Source organism: Fusarium tjaetaba (assembly GCF_013396195.1).
Source record: "Fusarium tjaetaba strain NRRL 66243 chromosome Unknown NRRL66243_c0000238, whole genome shotgun sequence".
Lineage (NCBI taxonomy): Eukaryota > Fungi > Ascomycota > Sordariomycetes > Hypocreales > Nectriaceae > Fusarium > Fusarium tjaetaba.
The window spans coordinates 237,992-256,637 of NW_023501434.1; the positions used below are offsets into that span (position 1 = coordinate 237,992).

The 18,646-nt window shown below is 48.9% G+C and overlaps 6 protein-coding genes across 6 annotated transcripts; 4 read left to right on the forward strand and 2 right to left on the reverse strand.

The window, feature by feature from the left end:
• Positions 1-359: 359 nt before the first annotated feature.
• FTJAE_10261 (uncharacterized protein) lies at positions 360-2,587 on the reverse strand (the record flags this gene model as incomplete). Its single annotated transcript, XM_037343086.1, has 4 exons — positions 360-800; positions 861-998; positions 1,053-2,236; positions 2,350-2,587. The coding sequence occupies 4 exons, from the start codon at positions 2,585-2,587 to the stop codon at positions 360-362; spliced, it is 2,001 nt and encodes a 666-aa protein (XP_037202719.1).
• Positions 2,588-3,661: 1,074 nt separating this feature from the next.
• Positions 3,662-6,359, forward strand: FTJAE_10262 (para-aminobenzoate synthase; the record flags this gene model as incomplete). Its single annotated transcript, XM_037343087.1, has 6 exons — positions 3,662-3,810; positions 3,875-4,185; positions 4,243-4,694; positions 4,750-5,706; positions 5,755-5,856; positions 5,913-6,359. 6 exons carry the CDS (start codon positions 3,662-3,664, stop codon positions 6,357-6,359), a joined length of 2,418 nt encoding a protein of 805 aa, XP_037202720.1.
• A 429-nt stretch (positions 6,360-6,788) lies between these two features.
• Positions 6,789-11,489, reverse strand: FTJAE_10263 (ATP-binding protein multidrug cassette transport; the record flags this gene model as incomplete). Its single annotated transcript, XM_037343088.1, has 11 exons — positions 6,789-7,178; positions 7,237-7,380; positions 7,433-7,709; positions 7,764-8,192; positions 8,248-8,462; positions 8,521-8,738; positions 8,795-9,407; positions 9,462-9,592; positions 9,648-9,878; positions 9,941-10,701; positions 10,759-11,489. 11 exons carry the CDS (start codon positions 11,487-11,489, stop codon positions 6,789-6,791), a joined length of 4,140 nt encoding a protein of 1,379 aa, XP_037202721.1.
• A 944-nt stretch (positions 11,490-12,433) lies between these two features.
• On the forward strand, positions 12,434-14,226 carry FTJAE_10264 (hexose transporter; the record flags this gene model as incomplete). Its single annotated transcript, XM_037343089.1, has 5 exons — positions 12,434-12,590; positions 12,661-13,352; positions 13,405-13,633; positions 13,694-13,959; positions 14,023-14,226. 5 exons carry the CDS (start codon positions 12,434-12,436, stop codon positions 14,224-14,226), a joined length of 1,548 nt encoding a protein of 515 aa, XP_037202722.1.
• A 660-nt stretch (positions 14,227-14,886) lies between these two features.
• On the forward strand, positions 14,887-15,558 carry FTJAE_10265 (uncharacterized protein; the record flags this gene model as incomplete). The annotated part of the gene is made up of 1 exon (XM_037343090.1): positions 14,887-15,558. One exon carries the CDS (start codon positions 14,887-14,889, stop codon positions 15,556-15,558), a length of 672 nt encoding a protein of 223 aa, XP_037202723.1.
• Positions 15,559-17,451: 1,893 nt separating this feature from the next.
• FTJAE_10266 (fungal zn(2)-Cys(6) binuclear cluster domain protein) lies at positions 17,452-18,629 on the forward strand (the record flags this gene model as incomplete). The annotated part of the gene is made up of 2 exons (XM_037343091.1): positions 17,452-17,567; positions 17,666-18,629. 2 exons carry the CDS (start codon positions 17,452-17,454, stop codon positions 18,627-18,629), a joined length of 1,080 nt encoding a protein of 359 aa, XP_037202724.1.
• Positions 18,630-18,646: the final 17 nt, after the last annotated feature.

An 18,646-nucleotide genomic window follows, 5' to 3' on the forward strand; every position in this document is an offset into this window, starting at 1 on the left:
TCGCCAATGACGCTGGAAGGAAGTATCAGATGCATTACTCAATTTCTATGTACATATGCACTTGCATATTATTCAACGATCTGTGCATAATGAGATATGTTAACTATATCTCAATTGTTCATTGCGGGGGCTAAGTGACCCTCATTCGATTAAAAGTGTTTAAGTTACCGCATAGGTCGATTACATCCTATCTTCGTTTTTGCCTTGGAATATAATTACCAAGTACTCATACAAACCAGGCTCCAGTTGAGTCTTCAGGCATAGTGCTGGCGTATGACATTGTCAGCATTTTAATACATTAAAGTATAGAAGAAATGCTACTGAATTCACGTAACTTTGATAGACATCATCAGATTCTATTACTGTACATCTGCTGTAGCAATGACTAGCTTTGTAAAGTCATCAAACATGTCGAACTGGAGCGGACTAAGAGGAGCGCCTCGATCTCCAGACCTTCCAATACTCTTGATCTGATCAACAGCCCGGCGGATCGTGACCTTTGTCCGTGCGAAGTCATCAGCGGTTAGTTGAGACTTGGCGAGAGTCCATTCCTCTGCCGACGAGGCTTTCCAGATAGCCTCAGGTGCTGGGAGAGTCAAGTTGTGAATGAGGTCGTTGTCCAGAGGCTCAAAGTAGTTTGGATCCTGCTTCTGAACACGACAGGAAAGGGTATTGATCGCATTGACAAGGAAAACAGTTCTTCGTATTGTCTCGTCCATGAGCCATTTGCGCCAATTGCTCTCTTCACCGTCCTCGGCTGTTGAGGTTTGGAGATATTGTTTGGCAAGACGTCTGGTCATCTGCCGTACTGTTTTAGCTCATGTCACTTGTTAAATTTAAGTAGGGGACATGTTGTCTACCTTGAGGAAGAACATCTGCTGTGACTCGGCTGCACGCGTCTGTTCTGGGTTTACGCTCACAAAGAACCCCAAGGTCTGATAGATACACATGGCGTGGACCACCGCAAGCATGTCAGCATCAGAACCGGGTAGTTGGTGCTGCACACTGTTAATGAGAGTCGGTGACTAGTTCGGACTCGACCGGTCACTTACAAATCCTTTGACAAGCTTGTTAGTCTCTTCATTTATGAGCGAGTAAACAAACGTCTCGCTGACTGGAACAGATGCGTAGAAAGCCCCGACGCAGCAGAAGGCCTTAGCGAGCGGTTCTGCAACATCCCCAGCAGAACATCGGTATAGCTTGTGATGTACAAATGGGGGATATACTCCAGGTTGTAACATGACACTGGGGTAGTTGCTGACCATTTTGATGAGATCATCGTCTTTGTGGAGTCTGTGAAAAGGGCATGACTGCATATTTCGACTGATACCATATGGCTGACGTGGTACAGCCGTATTCGACAACTCCGTACCACGCGCAGCTTTGACGGCACCATGAAGAGTCTTGCCTTGTTCGGTATCGGCCTCGACATCAAGTGGAGAGTTCTGGTTGCTCTGGTGATTTGCAATGGATGTTGTTCTTGGGTAGTGACCCTCAGATGAGATTGGGGTATTCAGCATGGTTGAAAATCCAGCCGGTTGAGATGTCTGGCCCGGAGTAATCCGATTCTGAGTCAAGATCCCAAGTGAGCCCAGGAGATCGAAGTTGAGATCCTCAGAAGCTCCTGTGAAGCCGCCTCCTTGCAAAGGGTCTTCGAGCTCTGGAGATATAGGCAGTTCAGGGGAGAGGAATACATTCTGCGAGAACCAAGGTATCTCCTGCTGCCATCGGGACGCAGGGTCTGTCTCATTGGTCAAGTTAAATAATGAAATGCCGTCCCTCTCAAGCTGCCCTGGGCTTGGCGTAGGATCTCCAAAGCCGACAATGGGTCTGTTTGCCTGTGTGTTCGCATGCCACCCATTTATGTTGACGCCGTTAGTCGCAGGTGCGGGTAATGGTTGTTGTTGGAGAGCTGCAAGTGACAGGCCGTTGGAGGTGGCAGAACTGCGGCTTTGGTCCCCCGCGTCATGCATGACAGCTTCAAGGTCAAGATCTGATTGACGGCGACTAGAGTAACTTGAAAGCGATGAGCTATTTCCGATAACGCTATTGCTATCATATGGCTGCCCCGAATTGGTTCGAGCGTGGTGCACCCGAGGCCGTTGGGATGCCTCGATCTGCTGAGATGCGGCGTTGGGATTGTTGGCCGAGACGTATCGGCACGTCTTGTTCCTGTTGATGCAGCGTGAACATGACGGCGTACCCAGATCGCAGCTCAGTTTGGAGGCTGCGCAGGCTGTGCAAGACTTTTGCTTGGATAATTTTTGTCGTTGGGACGATTGAATACAGCGCTGTTGATGCTTGTACCGATATTCCTCTTCAGAGATAAAGAAAGATTAATTAGCCTACCAGGCAACTGGGGGAAAGTGCAGCGGACAGGGCCAAGATTGCGATTGTTGGCAGTACAGGCACGAACCATCATCTGCTCAAAGGGATTGACCATAACAAGGGGTAACAGGGCGTAGTACTCACTCTGAGCAAACTCCTTGGGGCAGTTGGAGCACCGCCAGGGGCCCTGCTTGGAGGCATCTCTGGCCCGGCGAGAGGTAGTCTCAGAGCGACTCGGCGAAAACAGAACCGGCTGCATCTCTCACTTTCTCCGAGGCGATGGTAAGAGGGAACGGGCTTGGACAGAAGACAGCAGAGGACGTCTACATAGCTCCGAGAGGGACGGGGCATCCTCCCCGATCAAGTTAGCGCGTTATAGCGTGATTACAGGGATCTGCAATTAGCCAAACAGTCCTGCCGCGCTTGATCGTATCGGGAAATGCGTATCGGTGGTCTGTACCCGGGAGTGGGGGCAACACTACCCTACGCCTTTTCAAACAAACCTGCATCAAGACTCCTGTCAGGCTACCTCACTCCGTACCCGAGAGTGAAGGATTGGTAATGTCAGCCGCATGCCGGCAGATAGACTAGCCAAAAGTGTTTCTCTTATCAGCGTTCATAGTGATTCTAAACTCGATATTGTTCTTCGCCACGTCTCGCAACATAATCCTGCAATGTCGTGATGGCACGCAGGGAGATTCCGGGGTGGTCAACAGGAAGTAGCCCTGCTTTAGCGAATATCAAGTAGAGGTCGTACACATGCTTATAACCAGTGTATGAGACTGAAGTGAAGCTCTAACCTGTGTAAGTCTACGCCTCGGCAGGCAACCTTCCCTGCCGTTGCGACAAGAAACGGAAGGCAGCTATGCACTTTCGGGTACGCCGAACCACCTACAAGCACTTGAACCATGGCTGACGACATCAGTATCTCTGGATTATGCTGTGCATCCCCGACGCAAGCTACAATGACACGATACGGGTTAATTCTCAAGTCATTCCTGACTAGGAACATGAACATGGAGGCACGTTGAGGACCCTGACAACAGCCAGCTACTGGCTCGCATTGCTCCAAGTCTGAAACTCTCTTTGGCTAGTAGGACCATGGGGAATAGAGTGGGTAAGATTGTATGTGTTCTCGATCCCAGCGTCTCTCTCTGAATCGAGTTGCTATTGTTGAGTCGGCTTGCATAATAACCCGCGCTAGTCGCATCAAGTTGAAGTGAAGCAGGTCTGCTGCTAAAATATACCTGACAATCTTGTCATATTCCAAGTGAAATTTGTTCAAATTCATCTTAACATCGGAGACTTTCACATTGCATCAAACTTTTCCAAAATGGGCACGATCAAGGTTCTCATCATTGATCATTATGATTCCTATACCAACAACATTTTACAACTTCTCCAAGGCACTCAGAAGGGTCATGATGGCCAGTCGTATCCGGAGTGGAGTGTATCTATTATTCGATTCGATCAGTTCTCATGGTATGTAGAACAAAAAAGGTCCCAAGCCTGTTACTGTAAGCGATGTTTAACTGTTTGTTCCTAGGGATCACTTCAAATCCGACGTCCTCCCTCATCTAGATGCCATCATCCTATCACCAGGACCCGGCACACCGCAGCGCGAAGTAGACTTTGGCTTCAACGCTCGGCTCATAAGAGAAGTCAACATTCCCATACTGGGGATCTGCCTTGGACATCAAGGCATTGGTACATCGTTCGGCGCCAATATCATCCATGCACCAAATATCAAACATGGTCAGATCTGTCAGATTCATCACCGCGGCACAGGTATCCTGAGTGGTTTGCCGCAGGAGTTCGATGGAGTAAGGTATAACAGTCTTGTATTGGACATTGAAGGTACCTTATCCCTCCAATATTCAACCTTCATATTCCGTTCTTGCTGACACTTTCTAGATGTCCCACCAGAGCTTCAAGTCACAGCATGGACATACGACCCAGAGAACCCTTCTAAGAAGGTTTTAATGGGACTTCAACATCGTGAGCGCCCGGTCTTTGGTACGCAATGGCATCCAGAAAGCGTTTGCTCTGCCCATGGGAAGCAGATACTCTCAAACTTCCGAGATATCGTCTTGGACTTTTGGGTGACTAGCAACCCGAGAAATCAATGGACCAAGCGTAGGGTTCTTGAGAACGCGTCACTGCCTGAGCATATTCTTCAGCAGAACGCTGTTGAGCAAACCGACTTGGGCAAGGCACTGGTTGCAGAGGCCGACACAGCGCGACAGCCCTCACCTTATTACGTCAAGTCTGCTAGAATTGGCAAAGGCCCGTCGGCAGAGATTGTGTTCCAAACACTATTTAGGGGTAGATCTTTAGACGGGGAAGCATGGCTTGATAGCGCCAAGGTACGTTTCCTCTCTTTGATTGCCCAGCACTTTTCACATTCTGACTCGGTTGTAGGTTAGAGACTCACACTCTCGCAACTCTTATCTATCTTGGGCTTCCTTTACACTGAGCTACTCTACTAAGTCGAGGCACGTGTCTTTCTACCAACATGGCAAGAACATAAAATCGGAGAGGCTGAGTGTTTCCTACTGGTCGTGGCTGGAGAAGTTCCAGCAGGAGACCATCGTGGCAAACACCGAGACACTCCCTTCTGAGTCGCTAGATCAAGAGACAGATGTTGGTCAGCCTTTGCTCCAGGTTGGGCTCATCGGCTACTTTGGCTATGAGCTCAAGAGAGAATCATTACCTGGCTACCAGTTCACCCCACCTGATGAGAAGGATGTCAGCTTGAAGCACAGCGATAGCGAGCAACTCTTCGCAAACACCGTGCTTCGACTCGATAATTATACTGGAGAGTGGACGCTGTTCAGCTTGATACGTCGAGGTGAAGAGGATCCAATTGGCAATGCCATTGGCGCCTCGAGCAAGATAGGCATCGATGAGGCCGAGTTTGACCTTTACTTGAATCGTGTCCGTGAGGTATTTGACGCACCGCCATCGCCACCTTACGTTGAAGCGCATCCCTTGCCCAATTTCGTCGCGCTCGACAACGAGGCGTCCTATTCCAACACTATCTGGGCAGCCAAGGAGGCAATAAAAGAAGGGGAGACATACGAGCTTACACTGACAACAAAGTTCAAGGCAAAGAGCCCCGAGGTAGATCCTTACAGTCTGTATCTTGACCTTCGAAAGCGAAATCCTGCGCCCTATTCTGCGTACATATACTTTGCCGCTCATGACAAGACCATCCTTTCATCATCGCCTGAGCGATTCATCTCCATCGATAGTAATGGAGTTGCAGAGATGAAGCCAATCAAGGGCACCCTTGCTGTTGACCCTGATCCTGTTGAGGATGAGAGGCGGAAGCATCACCTTGCGACCGATGTCAAAGAGCTGGCCGAGAATCTGATGGTAAGCACAAAGCCGCTGTTTAAGATTCGTTTGACTAATTTTATGTAGATCGTCGACCTCATTCGATCCGACCTTCACAACATCTCACCGCCAAGCTCAATTTCCGTGCCTAAGCTCTTGCATGTAGAAACCTATCAAACTGTCCATCAGGTAAGACTACATCTTCCAAGTGTGACTTCATGACACGATGACTGACTATGACTTAGCTCGTAACCACAATACAGTCCCATGTTGCCCCATCGGTAGGAGGAACCAAGGTCATCGAACGCTGTTTCCCACCTGGCTCCATGACCGGCGCCCCAAAGCTTCGCTCAGTTCAGATCCTCGACTCTCTTGAAGGTCAGCGTGAGCGAGGCATATACTCTGGAAGTATCGGTTACATCTGTGCTAGCGGTACCGTCGACCAATCCGTTGTGATTCGCACGATCGTCAAGTCTGGCAATGATCTAGAACTCGGTGCGGGAGGGGCGATCACTTGGCTGAGTGAGGCGGACAAGGAATGGGACGAGGTCATGGTTAAAGCGAATGCTGTTGCTCGAGGGAAGGGAAAGGCGCCAGTTACTGATGCCGCTATCAGTCACTTAGGACCATTCGTGGAGGAAGAGGGTCATCTACGACAGGAGCACTCACTGAGAACTGCAATCAGCGCGTGATGGGTATTGGGATAGATTGGTTCAATAGCATTCTTAGTTTGTAGTAACAATATCGTCTGGTATGAATGGAATCACACATTCATTGGATATATGTTTAAGAGAAGAGTGAGACGGAATAGGTATAACCAAATTATTAACTCACGCCATGCGATGGCTTCTTGAGAAGTTGAGATGGTCATCTTCCAATTTTCACTGTTCCCGATAACATCACAGCCAGCAGCAAACACTGTCGCGATCGATAGATAACGGCACATGTCAGCATAGAAAGAAGAGCAAGACGAACGCTGATAAGAAGAATGGATTGAACTGTCATTGAAGAATAATAAACCTGAACGTGCTACCCCCAGCCTAATTGAACTCTTAATACCCACTGCCCAACACAGGCCAGGTTGACCAGTTTGACCAGTGACAATACTGAGTTGTCCCTATCTAAAAGAAGTAGAATAGCTTCCACCCCTTCACCTTGGTGGCCCAAGTGAAGAAGTAGACCAAGGCAAGATTACTGAATGTGAATAAGACAAAGATTCCCCAACTACCCCATTGTCCGCCGAGTTGGCCATCACCAAGGTTGAATTGGTCCAAGAACTGAGTCCCACTAGTCCAACGACATACCCGACAATAGATGTCACCAGAAGCGTCGGGGTTGAGTAGTTGAGCGGACACGGATACAGCCCATTCAGATGCATAGGATGAACAAGTCTCGTTAGCAGGGGCGGTAAACACTGTGAGGTCTGCTGGTGAGCACGACACTTCAACAGATGAGGTCACAGCCGTCACCATCCCGCCAAGAAGGTAGGTGAATGGAGATAGGTAGTAGAGCTGTATTTATGTTAGACGAAAGGCTAGCGAGGATAATTATGGAAACGTTGTGGCTTACCCAGTAACGCCAGAAGACCTGGATCTGGCTGTAAGGAACGATGATGCCGTTGAACCAGTTGCAAGTGCAGACAATGAACACGAGAACATTTCCTGCTGCTCCGAGATCTGGGCTGAGGGCCATCATGAAGAGACCAAGGAGAACCTGCAATTGTCAGAGGAGTACCACTAGCTAAAAGGACCCATGTGTGACGTACTTGGAAGATCTCATATGTGAGAAGGAATAGAAAGATGTAACCGGCTTGATCTAAAGGTAAACCGGCTGGGAAATACCAAATGACGAAGTACAGAACGGTGACCAAGATAGCGCCGGGTATCTCTGAGAGTATGGTCGAAGACACGAAAGCAATCCATCCATATGCATGAGATGGCCCCTCGCGAAACTGCCAGTACAGGCTTGCAAAGAAGTAACGGGCCAAGATCACGTTTACAATAGCGTTGCAAAGGAAGAGGATGAAGAAGACACTGAACATTCTATTGAGTTGGTTAGCGATTTGGAGAGATTGTATAAATTGAAGCAGAACTCACCGATTCTGAAGATCTTGCGGGCTAGTGCCAATATGGAAGAAAGTGAACCCGACGAGAATAGCACTGATGACATGCACCCAGATCTTGGAGTAAATATACGGAGGACTTCGCCACTGGTTAAGCAGCATTCGCTTTGTGAGAAGCAATGTCTGAAGTATCACGGATGCGTTGTGATCCGACGTGCTTTCTTCGTCGATCGCAGGTGAGAGACCCTTCGGAGTATCACTACTGATAGCGATCTCACGCCCAAGTGCAGTGGCCTCTGGGGAGGCGGCCCATGTCGAAGCCCAGTTGGAGCCCTTGTCGGAAGTGCGAGCATTGACACCTGCCCCAACAGTCTCGAGGATGAATTCACCGGGGTTTGCTCCTTCAGGACATGTTGCGCCATCACGAGCAAAGTACGGGAGAGCTTCGGTGACCTTGCCAAAGCTACATCATGGTCAGGTTGCGAAGATAGATAGATTTCTTGGGAATGGAGACTTACTAGAGTTGATTGCCTTCCGAAGACAGGGCTAGCAGATTGTCGAATTGGGAGAAAACCAGAGCAGACGGTTGGTGGATAGTGACAACTATTGCCTGGCCTTGACGCGCGAGTGTCTTGAGGTAGTGGACGATGCGAGATGCGCCTTGAGAATCCAGCCCGGAGGTTGGCTCATCGGCGAACAAGATCTCGGGCCGCGCTGCAAGTTCAACGCCAATCTAGTTAAGCCCAAGGTTAGCTTCGATGGTAGGGATCGGGGGAGGTCGTAAAACACACCGTTACTCTCTTGAGTCGCTCGACACCAAGACCGCCGCCATCTTCTCCAATTAGAGCATCCTGGACATCATTAAGATCAAGCAAGTCCAAGACTTTGCTGACATAGGCCAGCTTCTCGGCCTTGGAGTAGTGCTTTGGCTGTCGTAGAAGGGCAGAGAACTCGAGGGCCTCCCGAACGGTTGCTGTCCCGTCGTGGAGATCCATCTGCTGCGCGAATCCTAAGGAACACCGTTAGTCACCATTCAACAGAAACTGGCATGGGGTTGTGCCATACCAACTGTCTTTCTATAGCTCGAGCTGGGAGGTTGATCGTCGACCAGAACCTCTCCACTGACGATACTGCCCGCGAAGTTGGTCTGACTTAGAGCTGTGAGAAGTGTCGTCTTGCCTGCTCCGCTGGCGCCACAGAGAGCAGTAAGCTCTCCCCGCCTGACATACCCCGAGATGTTCTTGAGAATATGACTATCGCCGATGTCGACGCTGAGCTGGTTCCACTTGAGGGCAACCTGGCCGATCCGACTTGAAAGAACGCTGGCGTGGCCGGATGAGGGGGCGGACTTCTCAACGTCGTGAGAGTCTGAACTCGAAGTATCGCGGCGTTTCGCAAACACGAGGGGAGCTCCACCGTTGGGTGCGAAGCTCATGAACTCGCTTCCAAAGATGCCAGCAACGAGATAGGCCAGACCGATGGCGATCATAATACCGATGTTTCGCCATCTGTGGGAGTAAGAGAATCCAAAAGATTCGGCGTACTGAAGTCCTGGAACACTGGTCTGGCCGGGCAAAGAACCTCTCACGGCGCAAGTCTGATGCCCTGAAACACCCTGTGCTGGGATGAGGTTATCATTGCATGAGAGATTTAAGCCGCTGAACTCGCTGCTAAAGAGCTGAAGCAAATGTCAGTATATTTCGAGGGTCATTAGTTGGATCATGGAACTTACGTTCTCAAAGCCGTAGAACATGGGATTGATATGGTGCAGCCATCCGAAGGCTGGACTCATGTCATTGGGAGGTATAAGAAAGCCGGCAAAAAGAAGAAGCACTGTGCAAGAGAATCCTCCATAGCGGAAGCCTAGTCACCAAAATACGTTAGTGCTGTCACGGAAATATGGGTCATGGGAACTCACAGTCATCTAACGTCCCAACGAAATAGGCAAACATGCGGAGGAGGTTGCTGAAGCATACGGTCGATATGAAGAGCGTCAGGTAAAAAAAGAAGAATTTACCAGCTTCAACCTGGAGCCGTGAAAGAAAGTAAAACACAAGGGTAAAAAGGACATGCTGGAAAGCGATGAGCGGCAGATCGATAAGAAAACGGGCCAGTGCGACTGCAGCGGGACGGGTCAGGTGGAGGTTGGCTGTAAGATGATCGTCAGAAACACAATCTCGACAGTTGCGGTGTCAGGGTGGTTCGAGGTACCTTGTCTCTCTAGTACAGGCCTGTTTGTGTAGGCATCGAAAAGCTCAGGGAACTGCAACCATCCGTTCAAGATCAGTGCAAAGTACAAGATACCACCACGGGTAAAGGCGCCCTGTGCATTGTTCTCAATGTTGAAATACATACTGCCGCAGACGAGGCAGAGAATGATGGTTGTGATCCACTTGATATAGTAGACCCGTCTCTGTCCCTTGACGAGCTGATACTCTCGCTTCAAGCTCTCCTTGACCTGAGAAGGCAGCGATAAGCGATACGAATAGGATGGAAGTAGAGCGTCTGCTTGACCCTGTTTCTCTCGATATTCGTCGATCTCACTGACGAGGCGTGCATAGTTGTTAGACCTTCTGAAGGCTGCAGCAAGATCAGCAGAAGACTTGATGCTATCAGCCTCTGAACCGGGAATAGCCCTCCTCTCTTCGGGGTCTGTCACGGTTGCAAGGAACTCAGCCGTCGTCTGGCCAGGAATGGGAATGAATCCAAGGTTGCTGAAATAGTTCCAGGCCTCGGACGTGCTTCCGAAAAAGGCTTCGTGTCCTTCGGAGAGAACGACAACCTTGTCAAAGTTTCGGTATATCTCTTCGCCGGCTTGGTAGAGTGTTGCGAGAGTTGTCTTGTGGCCGATATCGGTGAAGGCTCTTAGAGCTTTGACAAAGTCCAAGGCGGTGGAGGAATCGAGACCACGGGTCGAATTGTCGAAGCATTGGACTGAGGAACCAGCTGCCAGGACTTCGGCGATGGAAACACTACAAGGATGCAGGTTAGACATGATAGTGGTGATGAATTGAAAGTTTTTCTCTTACCGTTTCCTCTCCCCGCCTGACACACCGGGTGAGAATGCTCCGCCAACAGGAGTGTCCAGGGCATGTGAGAGACCGCAGATCTTGGCGATAACATCAACCAGGCTTGCCACGAGCTTCGCGTTGCGAGCATCTGTCGGGAGAGAATTGCGCAGAGCAAACTGAATCGTCTGTCTGACGGTTAAGGAAGCAATGTGCCTGTCCTCTTCAGGCAGATAGATGGTCTCTCTGGCATGGTCACGCCTGAAGACAGAAGAAGATACGTTGGCGTACTCGAGGTCACCGGTAGTGGCCAGATTGGATCGACTGGCGATAGTGCGGAGGAATGATGAGCATCCACTACCAGGGCGTCCCAGGACAAGAAGCATTTCCCCGGGTTTGACAACGCCCGAGAATCCATCGAGGATTGTTCTTCCCCCAGGGTCAGAGTTTCGTGGGCTGATGCGTGCCAAGATCTGTTCTTTGATGAAGCGAACTTGGTCGGGCCCAAAAGTGTTGAGGATGGCTTGAGGCAGAGTCTTGACCTGGATCTGGGTTCCTGATGGGGCTGTGACTGAGAGATCCTTGAAGGATACACCAATTTGTTTTGGTGTATCGTTGCCGCCTAGAGCTTGACTCTGAAGAAGCACCCGAATGGCATCTAGACCCTCTGAGTCTAGGCCTTTAGGGACGGATACCTCAATCGACGCATCCTTCTGGGTCTCGATGACCGACCCGTCAGTGGGCGTAGACATGTTGGATGCTGCGTGCTGGAAGGAAACCTGGGCAGTAGAAGCTAGACCAAACAGGTTGGATAACAAATGGTCAAACAAGATCAATTGGAAGAGGCTGTGAGCCAAACTCCCAGCAGGTCCTCGATTATCTCGCTATTGAGCGTCGCTGTAAGTCAAGCTGAGGGTGAGTTAGACTGGATGCAGATGAAAGTGATGCTGATTAGTCAATCCTGGTGATTGGTCCGAATCGCACTAGAGAATAACTTGACTTGGGTCCCTTAAGAGAGGTTGGCTCCTCCATTTGCAGGTCAATTAATCTCCGAGTTTCAATTGATGGCTTATCCAGACAGGAGTACCGCTACATGGCGTCGCTGTATTACGCGATTGGGATGTGCATTCTAGGGTTGGTGGAGCTGCCAAAAATGTCCGACCCTTGTTCGGAGCAAAATGGCCATACCCTCGTCTCTTCGGACTTGGTTGACCATGATCGGAGCCATTTGACCACATACTCAACAGCCATTTCTGAGATAGTAAGGATTACGACGTCTTTCCGCCCTGGCCGCGACGTGTTTTATTTGGTGCTAGAAGATTGCTAGACTACGCGACCCTGCTACTTGGCATCTTAGTCTTGTGGTTGAAGGCGATTTGGAAGAAATATCTGTTGGTTCTGTGCTGCTCATTATTCAGCCTCATTATTGCGTGACGCTCTAAAATATGTTGGTGGCGTGGCTGTTGGTGCACCGCTTGCGGTTCCAGACTGCTGGAGACAGGCTAACTACAGTAGACACAACAGCAAACACCATAAAGCGATATGGTATAGTACTTGACAACACTCTTAATAAATAGAGAAGTAGACTCACAGTAACTATCATCGTTTCTATTTACTTGAATCACTTATCGTTGCAAGTAAATCTTTGACTATTACTTCAAACTCACAGCAAACCTATAAAAGAAAAGTCCTTACAATGGCAGATGCACTTGGTCCGTCCACCCATTGGTGGAATGATGCTGGCTTGAGGAAACTCTACCTCTGGCTGCCAGTTGTCATCCTCAGCAGTTCATATCAAGGTTTCGATGGCATGATCATGAATGGCTTGCAGTTGCTGCCCTCCTGGCAAGAAGGTGAGTCTCAACATTCGACGCCATGGTAGCTCACGATGGTAAGTTACAAGAGATTGACTCCGGGCTTTAGAATTTGATCACCCGGAAGGACCAGTCTTGGGTCTGCTCAACTCTATCCAGACGGTTGGAGCCATGTTGGCGCTACCTCTCATTGGTTGGCTCGTCGATAAGATTGGACGTCGCAAGTCCATTGCCTTTGGCGCTTCATGGACCCTGCTCGGCGCGATTTTACAGGCGACCTCTAAGCACATTGCACAATTCGTCATTTCGCGATTCATCATCGGTTTTGGTCTTGCTTTCACTGTCGTTGGTGCACCGCTACTACTTGCCGAGCTGGCTCTTCCGAAGCACCGCGGAACCATCTTGTCTTACTTTCCCACTGCATGGTATACTGGAGCAATCATCGCGGCTTGGACAACCTATGGTACTCAATTCATCGAGGACTCCCGTTCTTGGCGTATTCCCAGTGGTCTCCAAGCTGTCCCCGCTGTCATCCAGATCAGCCTTCTTTGGTTCATCCCCGAAAGTCCTCGTTGGCTGATTTCCAAGGGTAATGGCGCAGCTGCCCGAAGCTTCTTGGTAAAGCATCACGCCAATGGCGATGAGAGCAATCCGATTGTGGAGATCGAATACACACAGATCAAGGAGGCTATCCTCAAAGATGCACAGTACAAGGAGCAGGGCAGCTATCTCGATCTTATCCGAACGAAACCGAACAGGAGAAGACTTATTCTTGTCACCTTTTGTGGTCTGTTCCTCGAGGTGAGAATGCTGAGGCAAACTTCCATTGAGCCTTTGCTAACAATATTTCTAGATTTCCGGCAATGGTTTAGTTCAATACTATCTTCACTCCGTGCTGAATAGTATCGGAATCACCAAGACAATTGAGCAAACTACAGTCAACGGTTGCTTGTCTATCTACAACTTTGTTTTGGCTCTTGGCGCTTCGTTCTTAGTTGACCGGATTGGTCGCCGCAAGCTGTTCATCATCTCTACTGCCGGAATGTTTTTTGCTTTCATTTTGTGGACTACCTTTGCAGCTTGTGAGTACCTACTATACCTAAATTCTGCTTGATACAGGCATGCTAATTCAATCGACGCAGTATACACCGAACACGGCACTCGGAATTACGCGATTGGTGTAATTGTCTCCATCTTCCTTAGCAATGGCGCTTATGACCTTGGGTGGACCCCTCTCTGGGCTTATCCGGCCGAGCTTCTGCCCTACGAGGTGCGAGCACGTGGAGTCGCCTATATGACAGGTATTATGCATGCCGCGGGGTTCTTTTCTTCTTTTGTAAACCCAATTGGGTCGAAGAATGCTGGATGGAAGTACTACATTGCATTCATTGTCTATACGTTTCTTGAGGTAAGTTTACTGTGGCCCCCTTGTTTATGTGACTGATCTCAACTGACTCATTGTCTTCAATAGCTTGTTGCAGTCTGGTATTTCTTTGTTGAAACCAAGGGATATACCCTTGAGGAGATCGATACTATCTTTGAGACGCCGGGGCTTACTTGGAAGCAGAGAAGGAATCTCAAGGCTCCTAGCCTTGTTCGGGAGACTAGCTCAATTGAAGAGAATGGTGATGTTGCTCGCAAGCCCGATGTTGCGGTTTCAAAGGTAGAGCTTTGAGCTTCTCAATAAAGCTTTTGAGGAGAAAGTTCATGCCAAACTATTCATAACCTTGCCGGAGTCGCTATAGAGGTAACTGGAAGGTGGAAGTAATCCATAGTTCAGTAATTTATCTCAAACTCTATATCCCAGTTGCGAACTCTTTATTTATTTTCTACCATCGACGCTTAACATATTCTCAAGTGCCCCTACTAATTGGCAAAGGTCGCGTCCCGATTACGTGGCGACCGACCAGATGAGTTTGTTACTACCAGAACGCTAAAATCGTCGTTTCAGCTCCCCACTTGTCGTTGGCCAATGTGTCATTCAGTCAGTGCTAATATCTATCGTGTCCCATAGTCCCTTACGCTATCTGTCCCTGGCGCTGCGCCCTGTGGAGTTTTATTGACTTTAATGCGCTACAGATAAACGGGCTTACCATATGCACCCATCGCTTCTGTAAGCTTAATCAATAGTTTAGCCGCAACTGACTACTATTACAGGTCTTTACCATAACAGTCGGACTATTGCTTTTATTACCTCTCAGGGGTCGACTAACCTGTATTAGTGACTATACACAACCGGATTAATAAGTTAAATACATCAGGGGCCCTCCTCTGTTACCTGGATCCTGAAGTCATGGTTCACTATCCCTTCTAAATTTGCTCCATCTGGCCCGTCATGATGTCGTCTCCGAAGCTGCTGCTAACGTTGGTGGCTACGTTCCTGTTTTTTACGTCTATTTCCGCTGGGAATTGTAAACCTAAACCCTCTCTTTCTGAGTCTACCACTACCACGACATATCTCACAACGGACACCACAAATCTTGTTACGGCCACGACCGATGCTACCACTCTGCCCACTACAACTACTGGCACTTGCACACTAGAGCCTAGGCTTGATCCACAGCCAAACTATCATCTTCAATTTACTATCGGTGTCGAAACATGCTACGATTTGGACCGTTCAAACTTTTACAAAGTGGGTGGAGGTGCCAGTAATGGATTCAACCCTTGGGTACTCACAACGGATGGTGGTGAATACTTCACCGTCGGAGACGACGGCCACGTTTCTTACAGGCGTGGTTATGTTATTGCCCAAGAGCCAGGCACTGACAATATCGGTGGTATCTCTGACAGTGACACGGCAAGAGCCGGCTGGACAAGGCTTACTTGCAAAGTTTTCACCACCTCCAATACCCCATTTGCCTACATGACATGCGTCGGAGATGGACCCGAGAACTCTATATTCCAGATCTGCCAACTATCACCCAATGGTCCGCTAAGCATATTGCTTTCTGCATCAGTCTCGCCTGGATGTAGTGAGGCATATCTATTTGGTGCTGACAGTTAAAAAAACGGCTGGTGAAAGAAGTGTGAATGGAGTCTCATTGAGCTACCTGAGCTTAATCTAGGGTTACCACCCTGCACATCTTGATCTGACCCGGAAAGAAGAAGTTGTTTTACTAAAGCCTACAAGCTCAAACTTTGAATTATTCAAGGGGATATTCTCAACAGATTTGCCAGCATGCCTGAAGGGAATGAATGACTGGTCTTGGAAAGTCTGAGAGACAGGGTATCAAGGGGTCTTAGTTATGGTCTAGTCAAGAGCGATAAATATGAACGATAAAATGCCCTTGCCCATTTCCTTCACGATGTGGGGGGTAGTGGGATGAAATGCCGTGTCTAGTAAATGCATCTGAAAGGGGGCTATAACATTATGCATTTCATGGAAAACCCATAGGAAACTCTAAAAACTCATGGACCTCTAGAACACCCTATCTGTCTTAAATATAAAAGTACCGGTAAAACAAAGTGCAAGGGCGACAGGTAACCCAATCAACTACTAAGATGTCTCCCCCACGCAGTTACTCGTGGACCTTGCTCCCTCGGTCAAAGGGAGCCCCAATAAGTGGGATCATCTTTGAGTGAGCCCACAGGCACATATATGACTTTCACCCTATCACGGGGTAAGGTTAACCCCGGTCTGGGGTCTTGGGATCAACATTCAAACCCATAGTGTAAAAATAACCATGATAGAAAATTTGAGCCTCGATCGGCAAGGTCAACCTCACCATTCTGCATGTCTCGATGCTGCCAGCTGTTATCTATGTCATGAATGGGATGGATCAGGTCGGTCTATCTTATCCGATTTAACCGGTTCTATTTGGCACAGGATCTGAAACCTTGCGCCGGAACAAACGGAAGAGGGAAGGAGGACTGGGGGTGTATCTACTGCGTAGTCCTCATATCACTAATGATTTGTCTTCTTCTGTCTATCCCAGAATCTGTGAGAGAGTCTGTTATACAGGTGATAAATTGCAGGTACTGTACAATTGTAGGGCCTCATGGATCCAAGAACCTTCAGGGACATATATCTGTGCCAGGCGTGTGTTGATAATAATTGTGTTCGGAGCCCGAAAAGCAACTAAACTTCTCAAGTGATGCTTGATTCGTTGCCACACAGCATTGGCTGTTGCTGCTTTTGGTAAGTGCTGATATCACACAACGTGTGATCTGCACCACTCGGCCCATCGCCCGTCAGATGCTGTGTAAGCTTTAGCTTCGCGGGTGTCGGTATCGGCACGGCCCGGACTTGATGCGTCCTAATCTGACTTTTTCTCACAGCGATAGTGATATCAGCACACACACGTAAGCAGCACCCCTTCCCACAAGGCGCTGGTGCGTTATCTCGTCACAAGCAGACTTCAAACGGATCCAATGGAAGACGATCGATCTGTTGCGCGGCCCTTGAATGGCCGGGGAATATGCAGCTGTGTCCCGTATCACAAGATGAAGATAAGCAATGTCGCATCTAGATAGGAAGTTGTGTAAAAATGACAGTTTCGATCAACGGGAGGCACCGCTCTTTGGACATTGTATTACGAAGCTGGGACTTGGCATCGCCTCAGCATCGCCTCACAATCGGGCTTGATATGGAATCTTAGAGAGCAAGGAGTGCATGGTCTTATCCCGTGTAACGCTCCTCGCTCGGTTCTCACATAATCCTGACTGCATAATCACACAATCAGGCCATGGAATTGCCTCAATCTGACTGCTTCTAAAGATTATGTATGGCACCTTACGCTCTAGGTCAGAGGCAAGAGAGAAGATGATCCTGGCAGTGAATTGATTAGTTCACACATGATATAAAGAGAATGCCCGAGAAGTAACCACGGAGCCACCATGCAATGCCGACACGTCCGTTCGGCACCCACATGTTCGGCACAATGTCACACCGCCAATCATGCGAGCGCTGTCGGCAGCAAAAGGTCCGGTGTCTTCGAGACTCCACCTCCCAGAAGCCATCACCAGGTCAGCCTCTGCCAAAATGCTCCAAATGCGCAAAGGCAGGCACAGCATGTGTGTAAAACTGTAGATCGATCGAGTTGATCCCACCATCTAACAAAGGTTTAAGGTATCACTACATTAAGAGCCAAGACAAAAAGACCGTGCTTCAGCTCCGAGAAGAACATGGGCCTGCCATCCCTAGAGAAACAGACGGGTGGCTCTCTAGAAGATGATTGGCTTGACTATGACAACCTCAACTGGCACCAGACGAGCACAATGGCCCAAGCAGACCTTGACCTCGAGAATACCTCTCAGAATGTTAATCCAGACCTGAAAATGAGTGATGATTTTATGGCTGGGATGGATACACACCTCGACGAAGGACAATGGTGGAACGAGACAACCCCGTCCCAAACACCACTATCCAATGCCGATGTCAGTGATGACAGGGCGACGCCCAGTTTCTTACAAGAACTTACCTCCCAGGCCATGGCTGTGAGCACTAAGACAATCTCAGCTACAATGGCTTTGTATCATCCCCGCAGCGCTCCACCAACTGTATCGTCACAGTATGTTAACCAGGCTTTCGATGGCACAAGAACCCTGGTACGTATCATCAATACCATATCGATGATCATTTCCGGGGAGAACGATGAGAATACTTCGGAAGGTGAATCGTGCTGTGGCATTGGAGGGTTGGCTCTTACAACCCTTGCATGTCAGCAGCATCTTTTGGGCCTTTTCAAGGCAATTTGCAAGTCCATAGAACATTGCATTGATGAGAAGTCGAGGGAAAAGACTGCTTTCGGAATCAGCGATAGTGGCTCGCTGATCGGGGATCCAGCTCCTTCGTCAGCGCAGTTTACAATGGTTCTTCAATTGTTGGTACATCTTATCAACCGGTTGGACAGATGTCTTTTCGCAGGCGTACAAACTACGCCCAGCCCCCAGAAGCACCAAGGCGGTATGGATCTGACACGTTTCGAGAAGAATGCGGATGAACTTGGATCTGATAGAAATAGCATTGCTGGGTTAGCACATGGATCAATTACAGGGTTATCACTAGAGTATCGTAGACTGCGACAGATCATTTCCCAACTCCAGGGCCAGATGGACACACTTGAAGAAATTTGAGTTGAGGGGTTGGGATA